Source organism: Lepidochelys kempii, chromosome 1 (assembly GCF_965140265.1).
Source record: "Lepidochelys kempii isolate rLepKem1 chromosome 1, rLepKem1.hap2, whole genome shotgun sequence".
NCBI classification, from domain to species: domain Eukaryota; kingdom Metazoa; phylum Chordata; order Testudines; family Cheloniidae; genus Lepidochelys; species Lepidochelys kempii.
The window spans coordinates 15,675,120-15,694,201 of NC_133256.1; the positions used below are offsets into that span (position 1 = coordinate 15,675,120).

At 46.9% G+C, this 19,082-nt stretch overlaps 1 protein-coding gene across 1 annotated transcript in view; it reads left to right on the forward strand.

The window, feature by feature from the left end:
• Positions 1–19,082, forward strand: part of USP35 (ubiquitin specific peptidase 35) — a 67,959-nt gene that overhangs the window by 42,280 nt on the left and 6,597 nt on the right. The window contains exons 5-10 of the mRNA XM_073335655.1: positions 2,705–2,806; positions 5,054–5,212; positions 5,693–5,886; positions 5,997–6,090; positions 15,298–15,404; positions 16,439–17,654. Of these exons, the coding sequence (XP_073191756.1) occupies positions 2,705–2,806; positions 5,054–5,212; positions 5,693–5,886; positions 5,997–6,090; positions 15,298–15,404; positions 16,439–17,654 (1,872 nt within the window). The remainder of the gene's footprint in view (positions 1–2,704; positions 2,807–5,053; positions 5,213–5,692; positions 5,887–5,996; positions 6,091–15,297; positions 15,405–16,438; positions 17,655–19,082) is intronic.

Here is a 19,082-nt window from a genome sequence, read left to right on the forward strand (position 1 = left end):
CAGCTTGTGATGCATTTAGCTGCTGGGATTATGGTAGCGATGGGTTATAGATTAGCTTCGGGAGTGTTGGCATTTTTTGCCCGTTACCTTGTGAGATGCCGATCTTGAAAGAGGAGGATATGGTTGCTAGCCCTCTGCTTTCAACGCACAGCTTCCAGTGATTTGTCTGAGGGGCTGAAGATGTTGGAAACGTCATGGCAAAGAAAGTGAAGACTAATTTAGAAACGGTAACATGGCTTTACACTTGTTTAGCGCCTCCCATCTGAGGAGCTCAACTCATCTTGGCCTTGTGGCAGCACTTCCAGCCCTGATGAGGGACTGGGCGAGGCACACTACATGTGTGCAACAGGGAGTCTCTGCCCCAAAGAGCTCACGGTCATGGTGGGTGGAGAGACCCAGCAGGTGCACGCAACTGGCCACGGGGGGCAGGGCAATGTGCAAGCGAAACAGTTATGTTTGGCATCCTGAGTAGCAGCACCAGCACCTTGTGGAGTGGTGAGCCTCCAAACACTCCTGTGAGCTGGGAAGCTGTTATCCTCCCCTTACAGAGAGGGAAATTCCTGGCCCAGAAAGGTCCGATGACTTGCCAGGGTTCAAGCTTCGAGTCCATGGCAGAGCCAGGAGTAGAAGGTGGATCTCCTCACTCTCACGCATGTGCTGTAACCACAGGCTCATTATGTTCTCTTTTTGCGAGAGACTCCTCACCACAGTATGAAAACCTCTCGAAGAGCTTTCTGTGCCCCTGCCCTGACCTGTCCATCAAATCTAGTTTTGCGGAGCCTCCCACATGGCAATCCCAGGAACAGGGGATTCTTGTCTCAGGAGTATCCCTTCCCACTAAGCCTATCCAGTCTAGGTCCTGATGACAGGAAGCCCCGCCACCCAGACCTTCCCTTTCTCTTGCCTTGTACCTCTCTCCTCTCCCTCATCTTCAGCATTGAAGATGTCTTTCCCTGCCATGCCCAGGGCCAGTACATGCTCCTCCTTCCCTCCTTCCCCGCTTCACCTGCCTGCCAAGTGAGCCATTCCCTGTCTGGTACTGGAGAGAGACAGGGTGCTCTGGAGATGTGTTGGCTCAGCACCAGCCACCGCTTCAGGGCTGGCGGGGCAGCCAGGAAAGGAAGCCAGGGCACTCCCTGGCCTCTGGGGTTGCTGAAGCTTGGGGATGCGGGATTCAGCATCTGTCTCGTGGAGAGGAGGATAAAGAGACCGGTCACACCCCGCTGCTCTGTGTGCCTTGCTTTGCTGCCACTGAGCGGAGAGAGCAGCCTCTGTCTCATCTCACCCAGCCGCCGTCAGCCGACGCATCTAGAATCGCAGCACTTGGGACTAAGTCGGGTGTGCTGGCAAGGCTGCTTCTGCCATAAATACACTTGAACTTGACTTCAAGAATTGCTCCAGTCCAGCAGTAGGAATCTGGAGGGTGCAGGGAACAGAAGCTGTTTCCTCTTGGAGCAGCTCTTAATTACTGTGCCCAGGGAGCTGGCGAGACGTTAATGGGATCCCTTTTAGTCCAGCTGTGCTGCAGTCACCATTTGTGCCTTCGTCTCCCCTCACGGTCTCCCCGGCACTCGGCTCGGCTACCCATGCTGCTGCCCCCCACCGGCTCAATGCAGAGAGGTCTCCACGTCAGGACGGATGTCTTGATTTTTAAAACTCTCCAGTCTCCCTCCGGGGCCTTGTCTCTGTTTTCATCACTCCCCTAATATTGACTTCTGCTGGTCCAAGAGCCTTGTGTTCGTGGCTCTGCCACAGATTCCCTGACATTATTTCCCAGACAGTGGGTCCTGACCCACCATTGGGTCGCAGGACGGTTGCCATGTCCAGGGCTGGATTAACCCGTCACAGGGCACTGGCCTAGGCAAACGTACACTTCTGGCCCAGTACACAGGGGAGGCTGTGGGGTGAGGGGTGGGGTTTGGACAGCGAGACTGCCCTGCACTCAGCTGACCGCGATGGCTTCTGTCTCATGGGGTTGAGCCCCACTCTCCTCTCCAGACACTGTGGCCAGGTGCTCAGGGTCACAGCATCACACAGGTCTGGCCCAGCCAGAAGTTGGTGTCTGGTCGCAATACCACTCACTCAAATTTGGCCCTGCCTCCCTCCTGTTAGTTTGGAGGGTTGGCCAGGCCGAACCTGAGTGGCTCTGCGATCCCATCATGCACCTGGTCGTAGGGAGCCAGCCTGGCTCTGTAAGACAGGAGCTGTCCCTGCAGGGTGCATGCAGGGTGGGCCCACTCTCCAAGACTCCAGTCGTCCTCCCGCAACTCTCCTCCACACCAGGATTAGCTGGGATTAGGCTTGCAATGCTGGGGTGGCACGTACATATCGTGTCTGTTTAGAATGTAAGCTCTTCAGGGCGGGGATTGTCTCTCAGCCTCAACTAGCCCAAGGAGTCTGGGTTATGGTCCTTCATCATCCCAAACTGGAATTATCCCTAATCTTTCTGACCTGCGCCTCCAGAACATCCCTCTATCTCTGCTGTTATTAGACGCTGTACAGTCTGAAGTTGTATTCCATGGCACTCTCCCCATCCATGCACCAACCAAGCCTCACCCTACTTGTCTTAAAAGAGCAGATCAGAGAGCTTCCTGAGTCATGCAGAGGTGTTTCCACTAATCTTAATAAGACGTGAGGCCACCATGTTTAATGTGGTGCCTTGGTAGTGTGTGCACCTTGCCTTTCTGTGCTTTTCCCTCCACAGGTCTTTTCCAAGTTGCTGTACCCCATTGTGAGGGAGGGAGCGCTGTCCGTTCTGCTGTACATGCTGCTGAGTTTCCAGCACTCGCATGAAGCATTCCACTTGGTAAGGCTAAATCCAGACTTAAACAAGTGTGTCATACGGAACGTATCATACCTCAGTTCAGTACGATGAATGTAATAGCTAAGGTAGCTAAAAAAGAGCCTGGAAGCAAAGACACTAGAGCAGTGGTCTCCAACCTTTTTATGCCCATGATCAGTTTTTGAATTTAAGGCCAACCCAGGATCTACCCCACCCCTTCCCCAAAGCCCCGCCCTGCTCACTCTGTCCCCCACCCTCCATCACTCGCTCTCCCCAACCCTCACTCACTTTCACTGGGCTGGGATAGTGGGCTGGGGTTCGGGAGGGGGTGCAGGCTCTGGGCTGGGGCAGAGGGGTTCGCAGTGTGGGAGGGGGCTCTGGGCTGAGCCTGGGGCAGAGGGTTGGGGTGCAGAAGGGGGTGCAAGCTCTGGGAGGGAGTTTGGGTGCAGGAGGGGACTCTGGGCTGGGCTAGGGGGTTGGAGTGCAGGAGGGGGTGGTGGTGCTGGTTCTGGGAGGGGGATCGGGCTGCTGCTTGGGGTGCAGGAGGGGGTTCAGGGTGCGGGAGGGGAGAAGGGGCCAACATGCCCCCAGGGGAGCGGGGGGGGGTGGCACATGGCTCAGCGCACTGCCCCTCTCTGCAAGCACCACCCCTGCAGCTCCCATTGGCCACTGCTCCCTGTTCCTGGCCAATGGGAGCTGCGGGGGCGGTGCTTGCAGGCAGGAGCAGCGCGCAGAGGGCGACCTCTGCCCACCCTCCCTCCCCCGGGGCTGCGGGGCTGTGCTGGCCACTTCCGGGAGCGGCGTGGGACCGAGGCAGGCAGGGAGCCTGTCTTAGCGGCAGCCTCACTGTGCCGCCAGAGATTGCGATCAGCTAGGAGATCCTCTAGGATCGACCAGTCGATTGCGATCGACCGGTTGGTGACCACTGCACTAGAGAATCGTCTTCCATGGCCAGAGGTTCTCAAGATTATTTTCATGGCTTGCCACAAATCTGTCCCCAGTCCTTCCTCAGCTGCTCCGCAGAACTTTTTGCATCCATCTCTACAGCAGATTGATGGTGGCACTAGGGGAACCAGAGCTGGTGTATTTGGGGTGCTCTGAGCCTAAGAAGGAGTTGATTGCAAGGGACCAAGCAAACATGCTACAGCAGGAGACCAGGGATGAAGACTGGAAGGCGGTTCCTACCTTCTCCCTGACAACTCCTCCTGGCCTTGATTTCCCTTCTTTTGCTTGACAAATATAGGAGGCAAAAATGTCTGGCTTCCTATCTGTTTATATTGGCATGTATGTCTTTCGATGAGGTCTGAGAAATGTTCATACCAGAGCTTAGGAAACTATTGATTGCAAAAAGGTGTTTGGTTCCCTCCCCAACAACATTTCCCATTTTTCTCAATTAATGAAATCGCCACAGATTAGCAAAAAAGTTTCAAGCTTGAAATGAAAGAAGCATGCACCTGGTTTCCAAGGCAGAGGCAGCGTTAGAGATCATTTCATTCAAAACCAGTAATTCAGGACAGATGAGGTGAAATCACAGGAAACAAATTAGTGAGACATGTTGCATGAATTTGCATGGGAATTTTAAAACCAGGGTCTAGCACATTTATACCTTTTGGAACGATATATTAGTTCCGTTCTGCTACCGACCCAGCAGGGGGCACTTGTGTACAATTCTTTTGGGTTTGGAGTCTGTAACATAAGAGTGGCTTTAATTTCCTCTATAAAGAGTGGATTTAAAACAAAATAATCAATTTGGCTATTTGGACATCTCTTCCCACCCATCCGGCCATAACAACTGTAGTGTAGTTTATAGAGATTGCAATAAAATGATACAAATCACAGATTAGTCAAGATAGGTTCAGTTAGCAATATATGTAGCTCATAGTTTAAGGTTAAGCTACTTAGTGCTCCATTCCCGCACACAACATTCCATTCCCTAGTAAGTGTGTATGAACAGATCGTACAGACTAATAGCGTGAAATTCACTCTTGCGCAAAGAGCTAACACAGGGCCTAGGTAACACACTTAAGCCCTCAAAATAAGGGTTAAGACCCTGATCCTGCACCACTGAAGACCAGGGGGCTTTGCTGTTGACTTCAATAGATTCAAGGTCAAGCCCGAAGTGGGATTTAAGTGATGCACAGGTCTTGTGTGCTGGCCCTCTGGAAGGGGTGAAATTTCACACAGATATCTTAATCCAGGGTGCTGTGCGGGGTGTAGTAGATGCATAACTAGTCTGAGCCTTATGTCAGTGAATTTACTTTGCTTTTTTAGCTTCTTCCCCACATTCCCAGACTGGTGGCCTCTCTGAACAAGGAAGACTCCAACTCAGCAACAAGCTGCCTGGAACAGCTGGCCGAGCTGATCCACTCTATGTTCTTCCGGTTTTCAGGATTTCCAGATCTCTATGAGCCGGTCATGGAAGCAGTCAAAGTAAGGCATGCAGTTCTAATCTCGTCCTCTGAACCGCATATAAACTATCTTTAGTTTGCTGTTCAATACAGATCGACCTTGTCATCATTAGAGATGGGCCTGAATCATATCTGAGCTCTCCTCACTCTGCGGGGAAGGGGATGCTTCAGATTCTGAATCTGGATCTTATTTGAAAAGCTTGGCCCTGTCTTTGGGGGAGGGACCATCTCTTACTATGTGTCTGTGCAGTGCCTTGCACTGTGGGGTCCTGATCACAAGTGTTGCTTCTAGCCACCGCTCTAATCCAAATAAAATAGAATAAATTATACTATGCTTAAGCAAGTCATAGTGGGGAGTCGATACTGCCCCCTATGAGTTTCCAGTGACTTGAATTTCCCACTGAAGCTTTGCCGATGAGGTTCACCGGTACCTCTCAGTGATTCTTTATTACATCATAGGAAGTAAAATTGATTTTGACAAAGATCTCTGGTTGTTTCTAAGGCTCTTCCAATTCCAAATGAAGACCGAATTAAACATTTATTGGGACAAAATGCTTGGACCTCCCAGAAGAATGAGCTGGCCTATTTCTACCCGCGTCTAGCTTCCAAATCTGACACAGGGAAGATTGGGTTAATTAACCTGGGGAACACCTGCTACATGAACAGCATCATTCAGGCTCTTTTCATGGCCTCTGAGTAGGTTTCCTTTCCCTCTCCTCTATCAATAGTGCTGTGAGTTTGTCTGTTACAGAAACTGGGTTTCCCCAATGGCTAATTTTCTCTGTGTTTTTGATTTGCTTTTAAAGCTTTAGGCACTCAGTGCTGAATTTAACCGAAAGCAATTCTCAGCCCTTGATGACAAAGCTCCAGTGGCTCTTTGCATTTCTGGAGCACAGTCAGGTAATTATTGCACATTCTTGTTTGTACCGTTGGCGTCAGAAAGGCTCATCTGGGTGCTACACCCTGCCTGGTTCAATTGCTGATAAGAGGTCTGGGACTGCAAAGTTGCTGGCTGCCATTAGGGACTGCTGTACTCTGCAGAGCCCATCTCTCCAGCTCACAGTGAGCGGCGTGCCCAGCCTGGTGGGGATGGAAACTCTGCATGCTCTGGCTGCCTGGCTTGATCCTCATCTGCCAGGGGATGGGAGAAGGCATGGGAGACCTGGCTCTGGCAAAGGGTGAGGAAGGGCAGGGCCGCACTGCACTGTTTCCCCCGGCAGGACAGTAAAGAAGTGGTGGGGAGTAAAGGCTCTGGGAAGGATGGGGTGCAGGTGTCTCGGGCAGGGGTGCCCTATGGCTGGACTTTGAGGGGAGGGAGGTGCAAGTGTTTGGGCTCTGGGGGGCTCCGTGCAGCCCTCTCCAGTACCCCGCAACTGGAACAGGGTTGTCATAGGGTTTTTTTTTAATTTTCTGCTCCTGGGGGAATCTTTTTTCTTGGGGTCTGTATTGTTGACATACTTGTTGACAGGTATTTAAAAAAAAATTACCCATATAATTGAAACTGGAGTGATTATATTGTGTTATTTTGACAAATAAATATGCAGAATTTTAAAATATTGTGCACAGAATTTTTAATATTTTGGTGCAGATTTTCCCCAGGAGTAATTATGGGTTCAGATTTGGAAAAATATACGTGGTGGTCTCTCCCAAGCTTCTCACTCATGAGAATGGGCAGTCTTCAGATTATAATCTCCCCTGGCATGGTCAATGTAATAGTTAATATTAACATTTAAATACTCATTCGATTCAGTGGGCTTAGAGATGAATGAGTTGGCAGCTTTTGGAACTCTTGTTTCAGGCTGCCTGTAGACTCAGGCAAACGTGGGGGAGGGATAGCTCAGTGGTCTGAGCATTGGCCTGCTAAACCCAGCGTTGTGAGTTCAATCCTTGAGGGGGCCATTTAGGAATCTGGGGCAAAAATTGGGGATTGGTCCTGCTTTGAGCAGGGGGTTAGACTAGATGACCTCCTGATGACCCCTTCCAACCCTGATATTCTATGATCATAATAGTGGTGATACATGGCTCATAGTTTGAAGGTTATTTTCACAACCATAAAAGATCAAGGCCAAGATTTTCAAAAGTGACTGATCAGTGATTTTGGGTGCTTCCATTTTGGATGGCTAATTTGAAGCCTCTGAGAGAGGCCACTGAAGGGTGATGGGTAGTAATTCCCAAGCCATGGTCAGTAGAGAGCTGGCTCTTCTTCATTTCTAGATGCATTGAAAGAAGATGAGAATGCATCGGTACTTTTCTGCTGTTGCTTTTCCATGCTAGCAACTGCTGTGGTTGCCACAAGGGGGTTATTCAATGGCTAGTGGGAGAGGAGGTGGTCTTCACAGTTATGAATAGAAGGGCATGGGCTCCACGCAATTGCATGGATAGGGTGGTGTCCACAAACCAATGGATATAAAGATGTGGTCATGCTTTGAAAACACTTGAACGTCCAGCATTGGGGATAACTCCGGATGTACTGTCAATGCTGGATAAGAGCTAATGTTGTCACACTTTGCCTGAGAGCTTGCTGCTTCATACTGTCTTCCTTCTCATTCAATCAGCTGCATTCCTACTGACTAAAATACGTGGTTACTCTTATTATCCATCTGACCCTGGGACCCCAGGGGCATAACATGCGGCAGTGCTTATATGGTCAATCACACTGTCTCCCTGTCAGGGTTCCCTCCCCACTCTGAACTCTAGGGTACAGATGTGGGGACCTGCATGAAAGACCCCTGAAGCTTATTTCTACCAGCTTACGTTAAAACTTCCCCAAGGCACAAATCCTTCCTTGTCCTTGGATGGGTACTGCTGCCACCACCAAGTGAGTTGGACAAAGGTTCAGGAAAAGGACAACTTGGAGTTTCTGTTCCCTAAAATATCTCCCCAAGCCCCTTCATCCCCTTTCCTGGGGAGGCTTGAGAATAATCTACCAACCAAATAGGTAAACCAGATTCTTAAAAAACAGAACTTTATTATAAAGAAAAAAAAAGTAAAAGAAGCACCTCTGTAAAATCAGGATGGAAGGTAACTTCACAGGGTAAGCAGATTCAAAACACAGAGGATTCCCCTCTCGGCACAACTTTAAAATTACAAAAACCAGGGATAAACCTCCCTCTTAGCACAGGGAAAATTCACAAGTTGAAAAGAAAAGGTAATCTAACGTGCCCTGCCTTATTTACTTCCTCTTTTTGCAATATTGAGACTCATTTTAGGATGATTTTAGGAGAAGGAGTTTTCTGACCTGATGCTTCTCTGCTTCCCCAGAGAACACACAAACAAAGCCTCCCCCCAACCCCCGATTTGAAAGTATCTTCTTTCCTCATTGGTCCTTTTGGGCAGGTGCCAACCAGGTTATTTGAGCTTCTTAACCCCATACAGGTAAGGAGGAATTCTAGGCTACCCTTAGCTGTATGATTATGACACTCCCTAACAGCTTCTAGCTATTGTCTCTTCTCATGTTGATCTTCTTTCAGCTCTGACTATCTCTTCTCATGCAGAGCTGTGTCCCCATCCATATTAATTAGATAGCTGCTTCCTCAAGGCATTAGTTACATTGCTCAGTAATATAGTACCTGCCTACAGTGATCAGATAACGGGTGGAAGTTGTTTTATTTTTATAAAATGATTTGGATCAAATTTAATGGAGGATCAAATGAACTGGTGAATGAATTAAGTGGAAGTCTCTGTACTAGTATATAAATAGTTTAAACATGGAAGGCGGAGATGAATAAAAGGGGACATGAAGAAAATATATAAAATAATGAGTGGGCTAGAGAAGGTAGATCAGTTAAATTGATGCTCCCAAGAGCAAGGAAACATTCAAGGAAATTGAGAGGTAGCCAGTTCAAAACTGATAAAAGAAAATACTTTTCCATGTAATATGCAATTAGCCTGTGGAACTCACTACCACAAAGTACCATAAGGGCAAGAGCTTAGGAGGATTTGGAAAGGGGTTTGTTTAAGCATTTATATGGACAACAGAAATATCCAGAGTTACCCTCGTACATCATAGTATAAACAATTAGATGTTGGGGATTAGAAGTAAACTTCCCTCGGGGCAGGTTATCCTGTAATCTCCTTCAGCAGGGTTTCTTCCTCTGAAGCAGTGGGTACTGGCCATTGTGGGAGATGAGATACAGGACTAGATGGACCCACTGGCCTGATCCATTACAACAACTCCTATGCTTCTAAGAATGAAGAGGAAGCTGAGTTGAAATGTGAAGAATTACCACTTCCATATGAGCCCTCAGAGAGGCAGAATAACATTATCCAAGACGAAATGTAGCTAGGAGTCTGCTGTTAAGATGCTCCTGCTTATGCAAAATGTGCTGTGAGATTTTAAGGCATGTATGTGGCTGAAACCTTCATTTCAAGTCTCATTTGAAAGAGTATATAACATAAATAGAGCATGCACTTATATAGCACCTTTCCCTTGAGGATCTCAAAGCACTTTACAAATGTAGGCCCACTTCAATGACTCTGCTTTACAGGTGGCAAAATTGAGGCACGGAAAGGTTAAGCGACTTGCCTGAGGTCACACAGCAAGACAGTGGCAGAGGTGGGACTAGAAAACATGTTTTCTGAGGCCTATTCCCTTACTCTAACCCCTGAATGCTCCCTAATTGCAATGCACCAATGAAGTTTGCCCTGGTTCCTGAGTAGGGAGGCCATTCGTCTGGTTTAAAACGGGACTGTCCTAGTTTTGTCCCTCTCTGCTAGTGATTAAAACCAGACATGGCTTTGTCTGATGGAAATCTGTCTCTGGAGGAGGACGCCAGTGGGGGCGGTGCCTCTGCGGCGTGGCCGGGGAGGGCCCATGGCGTTCTGCTGTTCAGTCGGCGCAGCTGGGCCAGCTGCAGCAGCTGCCCTCTCCTCTCCTTGGCTGCTAGACGCTGCACACCAGGCAGCCAGCCGATACGTTGACGGGGCTAACAGCTGGTTAGACGCTGCAGGAAGGGGGCCAAACTGGCCTCTGTGCTGTCCCCTGTCAGGCATCAGGAAGCCAGCAAAAAGGAGGTTACAGTAGTCAACGTTTTGAGATTATGAGGAGGGACCAGAGTTTATGCAGGGTGCACAGGATGAAAAAGGTCAGATTTTAGAAACAGCAGAGAGGAAAACACAGCTGGATGTGGTGGCACGGGAGAGGGAAGAATCAAAGAGGACTCACAAGTTAATGGTCTGAGTGGCGGATAGGGAAGATGGTGATATTTCAACAGCGAGTGCAGGAAGGAGTTCCATTTTTTTGATCAGGTTAAATTTAAGATGAAGGGAAGACAACGAGGGGGGATGTCAGAGAGAGATCGAGAGGGCAGGGCCGAAGTACAGGATTGGAACTGAATGGATTGGAAAGGTAACTTTGTGCATCAAGGCCAAGGACCGGGGCCTGGTGGCTGAGGGGGAGGTTGACAGGCTGTTAGAATGGAGGGCCTGATATTAAAAGTAACCTCGGGCTCTAGCAGGAACTCATGTGTGTTCCCTGGCAGTGCACCAGTAACTCATGTCTGTGTGTCTGTCCCTGGTGGTGCACCAGTAAAGGGTGTGAACAGAACTGTGAGAGACGGTGTGCTTAAAAGGCTCTTAAACCCAGACTCCAGAGCCTGCCACACTTGACTCTCCCAAGCAGAACATGTGACTCCATCATGGTCGCGTCACTGCCTTGTGTTTATCGAATACATCGGTGATGCTCATGCTCCAAACAGAGGAGAATCGTATATGGTTTGCAGCCAACTTCTAGTCTGGATAAGCAGCCAGGAATGAAACAGTCTCTCTCTAACGGTGCCCTGGGGGCTTGTCTGAAAACGGTGGGAGAAAACCCTTTCGAGCAGAACTGCTGCATCTGCTATCAGCACTTGTGTGGCACCAGGGGCAGGGGTGGAAGCAGCATATGGCTGTATCTCAGAATAACCCGCTTACCTTAAATGCATATCACTGCGGCCATTCAAAAGCAGCTGGAATGTCTGGCTCGTGTTACGATCACCTCGGTGGGTCCCACATGTAGCTACTTCGTTGCAGAAAAGGGTGTAGCAAGTAGCAACATAACCAAAGGACTGTGGGATTCTAGGTTTGCTAACATCTGCTCCTTCACTTAGAGCAGAGGGTCAGATTCAGGGTTAGGGGAAGCAGGTGTGAACTTCACTGAAGCCAGTATTTTGCATTTAAGAGTCAAAAAGAAGCTTCTTTACTGTACCCTGCTGGGCCTTTTGGTATTGGGCTCTTTGGGTTCTTATACTGTGCCTGTCCCATCACCATAGTAGGGGAACACATGGCAGTCTATCTGAACCATGGGAATTCTCTGAGTCTTTTAAAAAATCCTGGTCCCTGGTGGAAAATTAATAATCTCCATGATCAGGGTGACTACACCACTGCCCGTACAGATAGCTTGTTCCCTCAAACTCTGATTCACAAGCAGTTCTCAGCTGTAATCAATAAAGTCAACATCGTCTCTGAGTTTTTTTATAGTCACCGCGCTGAAACGCAAGACGTCTTTTAATCCCGAATGGCCGAAAGAATATGAGTTCATTGCTGAAAGCAGGAACGGAGAGCATCGCGCATCTTGCAGCCTGTATAGGAGTGATGTAGCTGTCAGCAATCATCGAAAAGGAGACTTGAATCAACACATTTCTTCTGAAAAGTACAAACAGAACGCATGCAGTGCAGCTACTTCTGCTAATATGCAGAACTTCTTCAAAGCAAGCGTGTCACCTCATGCCGATAATGTGACTGCTGCTGAACTTTGCAAAGTGGTCCATGCTGTTATGCGTCACCTTTCGTAACGAAGCATCAACAGTAGCGTAAAATTTAATAAAACTATTTACCATGACTCGTCTGTGGCTGAAGACTTGACTTGTGGAAAAAGCGAGGCAAAAAGCATTGAGCAAGAACATTTTAGCCCCATATTCAATTCAGAAGCATTTAGACTATATTAAGAGTAATGATCTATATTTCTATTTGACCACTGATTCTTTAAATAAGGGAGCAGCAAAGTGTTTTTCTTTAGTCTTAACGTATTTCAGTTTTGAAAAAGGGATTCAAACTTTCTCCTGGATTTAACAGTGATAGTCAGGAAACTGTGCAAGCCTTTGTCACAGAAACATGTGGCTTTTGACCTCAGTTTGCAGAAGCTGTCAGCCTATGCAGCAGATAATGCCAGTGTAAATTACGGGAAGCATAACAAGGTTTACCCGAAACTAGGGCTGTCAATTAATCACAGTTAACTCAAGCAATTAACTGAAAACAAATTAACTTGATTAAAAAAATGAATTGTGATTAATTGGAGTTTTAATCCCGCGGTTAAACAATAATAGAATACCAATTTAAATTTATTATAAATATTTTTGGATGTTTTTCTACATTTTCAAATATATTGATTTCAACTACAACACAGAATACAAAGTGCTCACTTTATATTATTATTTTTGATTACAAATATTTACACTGTAAAAAAAATAAACTAAAGAAATAGTATTTGTCAGTTCACCTCAGACAAGTCCTGTAGTGCAATCTCTTTATCATGAAAGTACAACTTAGAAATGTAGAATTATTTTTTTTACATAACTGCACTCAAAAACAAAACAACGTAAAACTTTAGAGCCTACTAGTCCATTCAGTCCTACTTCTTGTTCAGCCAATCGCTAAGACAAACAAGTTTTTGTTTACATTTACGGGAGATAATGCTGCCTGCTTCTTATTTACAATGTCACCTGAGAGTGAGAACAGGCATTCGTATGGCACTGTTGTACTCAGTGTTCCATGCTATTTACGTGCCAGATATGCTGAACGTTCATATACCCCTTCATGCTTTGACTTGTAGATTGCAATTCTTATCTCTTTTTACAGTGCAAATATTTGTAATAAAAATAATAATATAAACAGTACAAAGTATAAAATATTTGTAATAAAAATAATGTATATGTATATATAATATCCGTATGTCTATAATATAAGAATGTATATATAATACACAAATAATATATTTGTAATAAAATAATATAAATAGTATAAAGTATAAAATATTTGTAATCAAAAATAATAATATAAAGTGAGCACTCTACATTTTGTATTCTGTGTGGTAGCTGAAATCAATATATTTGAAAGTGTAGAAAAACATCCCAAACTATTTATAATAAATTGAAATTGGTATTCTATTATTGTTTAACAGTGGGATTAAAACTGCGATTAATAGTGATTAATTTTTTAAATAATTTGACAACCCTACCAGAAACTGAAAAATGCCAACAGGGACACTTTAGCAGCCAGTTGCTCAGCACACATTCTTCATAGCACAACAGAGTAGGCTGCAAAAAAACGTTGTCAGTGTAGAACATTTAATTCTAAAGGTTTATTCTCACTTCAGCGTTTCTGCTCCTGGAACAGAACAATGAAAGGCGATTTGTGACCGTGAGGTGGAAGAGTGCAATCTATTGAGACACGTTACCAGGTAGCTGTCTCTTTTGCTGGCAGTCAACAGATTACTGAAGTGCTGGAACCCGCTACCCAGTGATTTCTAGGGTCTAGGAGAGGAGGAGTGTCCCAAAGTAATCTGGAAATGCTTGGGTAACAAGGGGGCTACCAGTGAGGTTGCTGAACTATATTTGCTCTTTGTGAGCCATGCTCTGAAGCTATTCACGGATTGTATTGATGCTTTAGAAGCTAAGTGCTTTAGTGTTCTTTTAGTGCATGAGCTCACGAAGGGACTGAATATGAAACTGGAGGGAAGGATTAGGGACAAATTCTTTGGATACATGTGAATTCTGAGCTCCAGGGATTTACTCAAAATATTCCTGGAAGGTGTAAAAAGGGCTTCATGACCTTTATGAAAGAGCAAAGGAGTATCTGCATGACAGGTATGACTTCCCTTTGCTTTCACAGCAAAGTTTTCCGGTTAGCTCTTGAAAAACCCATCAGCTTTGAAGAATTTTTCTGAAGCTGTATGCGCTTGTAGCATGAAAGAATGAAGAATCTGGCATGGTAGAAAGTCTAATCTCTTCTCTTGCATTAAAGGATTGCCTGCCTCATGAAGAGAGGTACCCAAAAAATTTCACCAGAGCACAGGGCAACTTCAAGAACTTGAAGAAAATCCAGCTGTTACATCTCTTCAGTACCACATGGCAATGCTTACACGGAGAGGGTTTTCTTTTTGATGATCACATCTTGGAGAAATGAAAAGATACAGAGATCATGAAAGTAGAGCTTCATATATGTGTCAGTTCAACAGAGGAATGCAAGAATATGTACACTGAACAAGAACAAAGAACTTCTGAAGGCCTGGGATGGGCACTGATAAAAGACTATGGTATTCTGTGAATTTTGGCACACCACACAATCTGCTTCTCACTAGCAAGCCTAACTGCCTTTACATTGTCACATTGTTCCCTACACACAAATGAACACCGTCTTTTATTGAGAAAGTTCTGAGTGACGTTGTAATATTTCATGCCATTCTGTGTAATCATAAACAGAATTGAATGCAGGGTTTGCAGGCTGTTGCACTGTCGAGCTTGCCAAAAAATCAGGACTAGTCTTTTACAATAATACTCAGGAATGAGCTGGGCATTTTAAATGTGGCAGTGTTTTCGTACAGGTTTCATTTGCTAACATTTCCACATGTGGGGTCACGCCGGCGGGAGTGGGGATGCCCTATATTCTGGGGATGCGTCAGCGGCCACCCTACTCCCTGAGTTTGCAGTGTACCAGCAAATAAAAAGAAATCTTTTTATTGTCCTGCTAATGTTACACTTCAGGGACAGTTTTAAACCTGGAGTTTTATTGAACTTAGTATCAACTCCCCACCCTCCAAGCAAACATAGTTTGCACAAGCCCCGCTCAGTTCTTTCAGAGCACATACCACTTTGCTGCAACCAGAGCTGTCTGCTTTGGACCCCTCAGCAGACCTTCAATCCTTAAAGGAACAAGGCACAGGTACCTCTATTCCCGACGTTCGCTGATGTGTGCTACACTGCTTCCCGACAGGTCTCCGTAACTGACTGTGTCTGCAAGGGCCTGACCCAACTCTCATGCAAGCTCGAGAGTTTTGGCATTTTGCAAAGTGATGCCCAATGGGAGTGGGACCAGCCTTAAATGCTTCTCTTCCTCTCATTTTGTTGTTGCCAGCGACCTGCTATCTCACCTGAAGGCTTCCTCTCAGCCTCCTGGCCTCCTTGGTTTAGCCCTGGAGCTCAGCAGGACTGTTCTGAATACCTGAAGTACCTGCTGGATCGGTAAGTGGCAGCCTTTGTACACGTTTAGAGTGTAAAGTCTTTGGGGCAGGAGGCAGGTCTCTCTCTGTTCTGGGTTTGTACAAGGCAGAGCCTCCTAAACACAACATGATAAATGATAACAGAGATGCAAACAGCTGTTCATCTGGGTCATTGTGCTCATCCCCTGCCAATGTGGGATTGTTCCCTAGAGAGAAAGTTGGACAACTAATATCAGTGATCATTTCCAAGGCTTTCTAAACACTGTATTGACTCACAGGTGAGTAATGCAATGGGGGTCTGAGTGAGTGAGGTTACCCTGGACTAGCTGGGCCCACCGAGGGGATAAGGAAGCTAGTAATGTCAGCTAGGGCCCAAGGGGGTTCTTTAGTTCACAGGCTGGAGCACTGTGTGTTTGGAGCTGAAGGAGAAGGGTTCTAGTCGCAGCTTCAATTATAAAGCCCTACTTTAGGCTCTCCTGTATATAAACTTTGGCTTGGAAAAATCAGTTTGGCCTGAAAATTGCCACATACACCCTGAAGGCAAAGGGGATTGTCTCTGCCGAGTGTGTGGGAAAATCTGACTATTTCTGAATGACAAGCATTTAAAAAAAACGCACCCCTGTTTGAAATTTTGACTTTTTTCTAAAATTTCTGTCTCTCTCTGTAGCTCAAAAGCCACAGATCCTCTTCAAATCCCAGCTGCAGGTGGGCACGCAAAGGAGTTCTGGCAGAAATGGGGTGTGTGGCACATGTAAAGTGTATGCGCCCCAAATCCCATCCCCTCACCCCCACTCAGGCAGAAGAACCGCATCAGGCAGGATCCTCCAGGCCAAGCTTTACTGTGTGGGGAGTCACCAGCCATAAGGAGAGGAAACTCCATAAAGTGATAGTCTTTGGCTGAAAGTGTTGAGAAGTTGAAAGTACATCAACCTCCTAGGGAGTTGGGTGTGAAAAAATAAGTAGTGAGGAGAGGCTGTCTGTGGATGCGGGACCACACGTTGGAGGTTACTGGTCTGTTGTGTGATTTCTAATGTAGGTGTTTTTCCTCTGCCAAAGGCTACATGAAGAAGAGAAAACTGGGAAAAGAATTTACCAAAAGCTCAAAGAGTCCAACTTGATGCCTCAGGCTGAGGAGCGCCACTACTTAAACAAGACATTAATTGAGAAAATGTTCGGGGGTAAGATGATGACAAAAATCCGCTGTCTGAAGTGTCTAAATGTCTCCTCCCGAGAAGAAGCCTTTACAGACCTGTCCTTGGCTTTCCCACCGTCCAACAGACACATGCGTCTGCAGAGCTACACAGCAGTTTTACCAGTGGAAGAAATCGGCCCACAGATTATTGAGCCACCCATAAAACCACAGAGTCAGGCAATGGAATCTCCAAGGAGGCAAAGGAAGCACCCCGTGTCTGGAGAACCTCCCGTCCGGCTCTTGCCAGTAGAAACAGTAGGGTTCCAGGAAGCAGAGGGACAAGCGACTCCTTTCATCCTGAGATCCGACAGAGATCATGTCAGTCTGGAGGCAGTGAAAGATCCACTGTTGGCTTTTGGAGAGCAGACCTGTGGCTCCGAGGACTCCAGATCTGTCCCAGACTTGATCAACTATTTCTTATCACCGGAGGTGCTGACATCCGAGAATAAATATCACTGTGAGAAGTGCGCTTCCCTGCAAGATGCGGAGAAAGTGGCCGAGCTGACGGAGGGGCCACACTACCTTGTCCTCACCCTGCTGAGGTTCTCCTTTGACTTGAGGACCATGAAGAGGAAGAAGATCCTGGATAATGTCTCAATTCCATTGGTGCTGAAGCTGCCGGTCCTGGTTGCCTCTGAGGACTCCGGTGAAGTTTGCCAGAACAGGAATGGATTTGTGTCCATGGTGTATGATCTCTGCAGCGTGGTGGTCCATTCTGGAGTCTCCTCAGAGAGTGGCCATTACTATTGTTACGCCAGAGAGTGTACCAGTACTAGTGCCAGCAGTCAGCCAGGGGACGGGGCACAGAAAAGCACGTCAGACAAGCAGATGGACTTTGAAATCCAGTGGTACCTCTTCAACGACACCAGGGTATCCTTTTCCTCCTTCGAATCGGTCAGCAACGTGACCTCTTTCTTCCCCAAAGACACAGCCTACGTGCTCTTCTACAGGCAGCGGCCTTGCAAGCAGAGCTGGGCCGTGCATGAGGCCGTTTCAGACGCCGTCCGGCTACATGGGGATCCTTCTCCCAGTAAAGACTTGATGGAAGCCATTTCCAAAGATAACATCCTGTATTTGCAGGTAACTCCATTTACCTTCTGCACCACGTTTTAGGGGACTGATTCTGCTTCCATCGAAATCAGTGTCAGCTTTTCTCTTCACTTCAGTGGGAGCAGGCCTGTAGGTTACACTCATGGTTCCCAAAAGCTGAATCTCATCTCCCTTTTAAATCCAAATGTAAAGAGTTTCATTATTATTTGTATAACAGTAGCTCCAACTGAGATCAGGGCCCCATTGTGTCAGGCAATGCACAAACATGGAGTGAGACACTCCCTGCCCTGAAGAGCTTACAGTCTAAATCAGTGTTGGGCCCGCGGGCCGCAGGTTGCCCACCACTGGTCTAAATAGATAGGTCAAAGTGTGGTAGGGGGAAAACAGGCCCAGAGGGGGAAGTGACTTGCCCAAGGTAAGTTGCTGGCAGAGACATAATTAGAACCCAGATCTCCTAAATCCTAACCCAGGGGCCTAGTTTATGTGTTGCTTTCAACTGGTCTTGGTACAGTAAGCACCTGGGACTGTTGAGAAGGATGCTATGTATGCTGACAAGCATTTTCATTCACCATCATCAAATCTAAGTGCATTGCCCACCACGGCAAAATAAACCCCTTAACACACTAGTAAAGTAAGGATTATTCTTATTTAAAGATAGGGAAATTTAGGCACAGAGAGGCGAAGTGACTTGCCCAAGGTCACATAAGAAGTCTGTGGCAGAGAACACCCATTTCCTGCCTCCTAGTCTTATTCCTTAAGTACATTCCACCCATTGCTGTTGTGTGTGTTGTGTTTTTTATACCAGACAGAAAGTAGGCATAAGGACTCATTGGCTTAGTGTGGCTATAGCCCCATGACTGTTTGGGGAGAATCATCCCAACCAGCTACATGTTCATTGCTCCCTCTCATGCCTGCCTTGTTTGAGTTTTCTGGTTTCCTATGAGCATGGTCTGTGCATTTGTAGCCGGACTTCAGCTGGTTTCTGGGACTAACAGTAGGTTTCCTCCTGACTGCACTGCCTAGAGTGCTGCTGACCTGGCCTGAATTGTACAGAAGGTTTTGGCATGGCTTCGTTTAGGTGTTTGAGTGACTTTAGTCCTCAGACGAGGTGCTACACTGCCAGCCCTTCAGCCAGAACACCTTCCTCATACACGCAATGGCTACAGCGGGGTAATGGCTGCATAAAGCTTCCTGCCGTAATAATAATGCCTCAGGGCTGATCCCTCCAGATCAAGGCTAAGGATGGGAGGGGAGCTCAGTCTCCTGGCTCACTTGGGTGGAACGGTCCGCAGAAAGGTTGAGTGGTAGGCAGGGTTGCATGCTGGCCCCCTCCGCACTACAGTGCGGTCAGTCACCCTCCTTCCAAGGGTCTCTCTGCTGTGACTGCCTATACAAAGGCGGTGTGATGGTTTTTTGGGGCTGTGAGCCCTTGTCCATAGACCAATTCAATGAGACTTT